The following is a 4,220-nucleotide window of genomic DNA, read 5'->3' on the forward strand; positions in this document are numbered from 1 at the left end:
CGCCGCGACCGAGTGCATCACGCGCCAACCAAGAGCACCCCTAGGAATATTGCGAACCCCGCTAAACATGAGAACAACCGAAAAGGCAAAAAGACACACAGTAATTAAATAAATCGCGATAGAAGAATTAGAATATTCGAGAGAATTTCACAACAACACGTGTGCGAAAACACCCCCTTACCGCGAGGGGTCACGATACAAAATATATATAAAGCGGGACGATTTACAGACAAATTGCCTTATTCTTTCCTGGAAAACCAGAACGGTAAGGACTCCTAGCGCTTTCACTAGCGCTCCGGATCTTCTGTAATTCCTACCGAAATCCAGCCCCGATCGTGCGCCAACCACGGCGTCTGACGGGCTAACTCCTCGCCTGATTTCAGCAGCGCTCACCACGGCGACGCCGAAATCACCTCCCTGCGGAAACTCCAAACGAGCGCCTTCCACGGCGTCGAGGCCTCCGCACTCCCTCTCTCTTTCCGATCTGCCGTACTCTCCAACGTTCTTTCTGGGCGCAGATGCCGCAGAAAAAGCGTCCACGCGGCAAGCGAGGAGGGTGGCGCGTTCACATAAAAAGGCTCCAACGGGAACTGTTCGCGGAAGGAACGTTCGACCCTTCCCGCCATTGGGAAAATAACGTAAAAGAGACCCACGAGCCTATCGCCGACGCGCCAACCACGACGCGCGAAATCGAGAGCACGTCAGGCGCGGTCCACACTTCCGAGGGGTTAAAAACGGTCACCACAATACCGCAGCCGCGACCTAGGCCTCCACAGTCTCCGCTACATATAGCGCCCGTGCGCAAGCCCACGAGGCCCATTCTTATAACGAACAAACCTCGAATAAATAGCAACTCACCATGTTCTATCAACGTTAAAATCGTATAGTATAAAATATTTCTATTTTCATTTATCTGCCCTTAAGGCCTTCTCAAATCCTTCCAAGTCCTTCTCAAACATACAGGAGAGTGTAGATAGAGATGCGAAATGAAGTCAACTGACGCATCCTCTAAACTCTCCATTTTATTTTATTAGAAAAACCTGGAAGGCTAACTACTTTAAACTCAAGTAACTTCTTAGAATTAAATACATTATCTCCGAATTTCGTGCTCATTTCCGAGCACTGGTGACAGCTGCCTATTCCCAAACAAGGGAAAAACGCGTCAAAACACCGCGTAGAAGCTAAGACTTCGCCCCGCGCGCCCCGCTCCGCGCTAGCGTTCCCGCAACTCGTGTCGCGTCTCGAGACCGCTGGAAACTCGCGCTCGGGACGTAACAAGACAAAAATTATTTATTTTCTTCTCATGAAGTTCTGAGAATTTTTTCAGAATTTTTTAATATCGTATTTTCTCATGTTGGTAAAAATAAGAAAATGCAGTACTAAAAAGTTGATAAAAAATTCTGAAAAAACTCGCAGAACTTCATGAGAAGAAAATAAATAATTTTTGTCTCTTGCAGTTTTTCTGTAAAGTTGATAGTATTTGAGTAAAAAATTATTCAAGACAAATATTTTGCAATTTTTAGTAATTAATATTTTGTTAACTATTGCGAAAATCGCAAAATGGTAGAGGACTTTTCGACTCAGTTTAGTCCGCTCGGGGTGATCCCGATTGATCACGGCTCGATTGGATACCACCAATCACAGCGACCAGATGCCTAGAAGCTTTGTAGTCTCAAGCGTTGTGAGTGGCTCGTGTCCAACTGGGTGCCACCCGCTCTATCTACACAAAAGTGATTGGCAAAGAAGATCGGGATACCCTGTATATATCAAATTCTGCAAACCGTACGTCGTAATCTTTTTTAATCTTGAATCATAATCTTGAACAGAATTAAAGTAGTAATATCACATATATTAAATTGCTTGTCAATTTAACAATACTGATGCTAATAAGCATCTTATAAGAATACCTTATTAATACAATTTGATGTTAATAAGAATCCCAACTGCAAATAATTTGCGAAAATTATGTAAAGATCTTAATTCTTTCGTTTTTTATGAAAACTATCATTAGCTCTTTCATATAGGGCTGAGTTTTCACCTGACACTATGACGCTCGCTCATTTTCAGTGTCAAAACAGGTCACGTGATCAGAATTGATGCTTGATATTCATCAATTTTGATCACACGATCTGTTTTATCGCTGAAAATGAACGTCGTAGCGAGAGGTGAAAATCCAGTCTAATGGCTGCGTTCAGCATTCTGCAATGATTAGTTTATACGTTTAGATATATATATATATATATATATATATATATATATATCAGGAATAAGCAAGAACCAATTGTATTGGAGAATCTTATAATAGTTGCAAAGCTGCTTTCTCTGTTGAACGCAGCCATTGATTCGATTTTTGTCATTTTGAGTGCGGTCCACTTCGCGCTACAAATGCGTTGCAGCATTTGTAGAATCAAGTGGACTGTACTTGTACCTCTTGTCTTTTTCATAATTGAAATCCATCTGCATTCTATATTAATCCTCTGTTGTCACGACAAATCAAAATAACTTGTAGTCCAAATTTTGGGCTGTATAACTTTTACGGCGTAGCTTGTAATCGAGCCATATGCGATTATCAATCAGAAGTTAGAGGTCTTCTCTAGAGGTTGAAATAGTTAACTATTCAAAAAACAAGTCAGTACATGTGTGGCAGCTGTTCGAAAAGAAAATAATATTTCTTCCTTCTTCACATATCAAAAAAATATATTTGTTGAAACATACACTAGTACATATTTTTATTTGAAAGTATTATGTTTTAGGAATACCACTCTAAAATTTTAACTTAAAAAAGCTAAAAAATGAAGTTTATTTTTTTTACGTTACAGTTTACTTTTTTTATATGTGCGTTTTCAAGAATTTTTTTAACATATTATTTAATTCGTAACGTTATCATTAATAAAACTATAATGTTCAAAATATATTCCTTATTTTTTTTTTGTTCGAATCAGATAGAGTTTTAGATGGCATCAATTGTCCAATTGACTTAGTGTGATAACCGTAAAATTTTACGAAAGTGTGACAATGAAAGGTTAAAGAATTATCCGTATATGGAAGAATCCCAGTAATGTATCCATTTAACAATGTTATACATGAGATTCTCCATAAAATGATTAACGACAAATTCGTATAAATTGTGCGCACGAACGCACATGATTTTTTAAATCTATTAATGGTAATGTATTCATACGATATAAAAAGAATTAAAAAAATATGCTTTGTATTAATTTGTGCATATATATGCTATTGAATTCATTTATTAATTATATTATTAACTATGCAATTTAAGAGGTTTCTATTTTACTTCCATTCTACTAATGGCCTATTAAACTAGATTATTCTCTCAGGGAATGAAGAATATATAGTATAAGTCATAGAAGTCTTTCTTTTTACTATCAAACTATGTGGCTTACTATTATTATGTACATTTAATTAGTTTAGATTTCAATTAATTATTTCGTTCTATCAATATCGGACTATCTTGTTTCAATAAATACCTATTTTCATTAATTATAGTATTACACTGTATAATATTATTACAAAAGTTTTCCAACTCCCAATGTTTTTTCAACAGGGTAAGATTTAGATCAAATAACGCATACCGGAAACACTGTATTTGAGTACACGTAGCGACACTATGGAGCTGCATTCCCAAATCATGAATCAAAGTTTTCAAATACATATCATTCTCATTTATGCAAATAATTTCTGAAAAAAAGTAAAAAATGTATTATTATCACACATATGTCTTTATACATTTAACAAATATTACATTTACCTAATGTGAATTCAGGAGATTTAAAATCTATACATTTTATATTGTATATCATTGGAATGTTTATGTCAACAGGTCTTATCGGACCTTGCACAGCCAACTCATATGCAGCTTGACTTTGCATATCCAATCCACACAATCTAGGAAAAAGACATAATCATAAACTACTCGACATATATTAAGCCATAATATTAATTAATGTCATATACAGGGTGTCTCGACCTTTTTTGCCAATCACTTTTGTGTAGATAGAGTGGACTAAACTGAGTCGAAAAGTCCTCTACCATTTTGCAATTTTCGCAATAGTTAGCAAGATATTAATTACTAAAAATTGTAAAATATTAGTCTTGAATAAATTTTACTCAAATACTATCAACTTTACAGAAAAACTGCAAGAGACAAAAATTATTTATTTTCTTCTCATAAAGTTCTGAGAATTTTTTCAGAATTTTTT

The 4,220-nt window shown here is 36.0% G+C and overlaps 1 protein-coding gene across 3 annotated transcripts in view; it reads right to left on the bottom strand.

Annotated features, from left to right (window-relative positions):
* Window positions 1-3,372: 3,372 nt before the first annotated feature.
* LOC108764158 (probable tRNA pseudouridine synthase 2) overlaps window positions 3,373-4,220 on the bottom strand; it is a 9,375-nt gene continuing 8,527 nt past the window's right edge. For 2 of the 3 annotated variants that reach the window (XM_018512240.1, XM_018512239.1), the window contains exons 3-4: window positions 3,770-3,906; window positions 3,374-3,699 (exon numbers count right to left, since the gene is read on the bottom strand). In XM_018512240.1, coding sequence (XP_018367742.1) covers window positions 3,440-3,699; window positions 3,770-3,906 — 397 coding nt within the window. In that variant the 3' untranslated portion in view covers window positions 3,374-3,439. Of the gene's footprint in view, window positions 3,700-3,769; window positions 3,907-4,220 lie in introns of all 3 variants that reach the window. The other variant, XM_018512238.1, reaches the window with a different exon arrangement.

This window comes from Trachymyrmex cornetzi, unplaced genomic scaffold (genome assembly GCF_001594075.2).
Source record: "Trachymyrmex cornetzi isolate Tcor2-1 unplaced genomic scaffold, Tcor1.1 scaffold397, whole genome shotgun sequence".
In the NCBI taxonomy this organism is placed as follows: domain Eukaryota; kingdom Metazoa; phylum Arthropoda; class Insecta; order Hymenoptera; family Formicidae; genus Trachymyrmex; species Trachymyrmex cornetzi.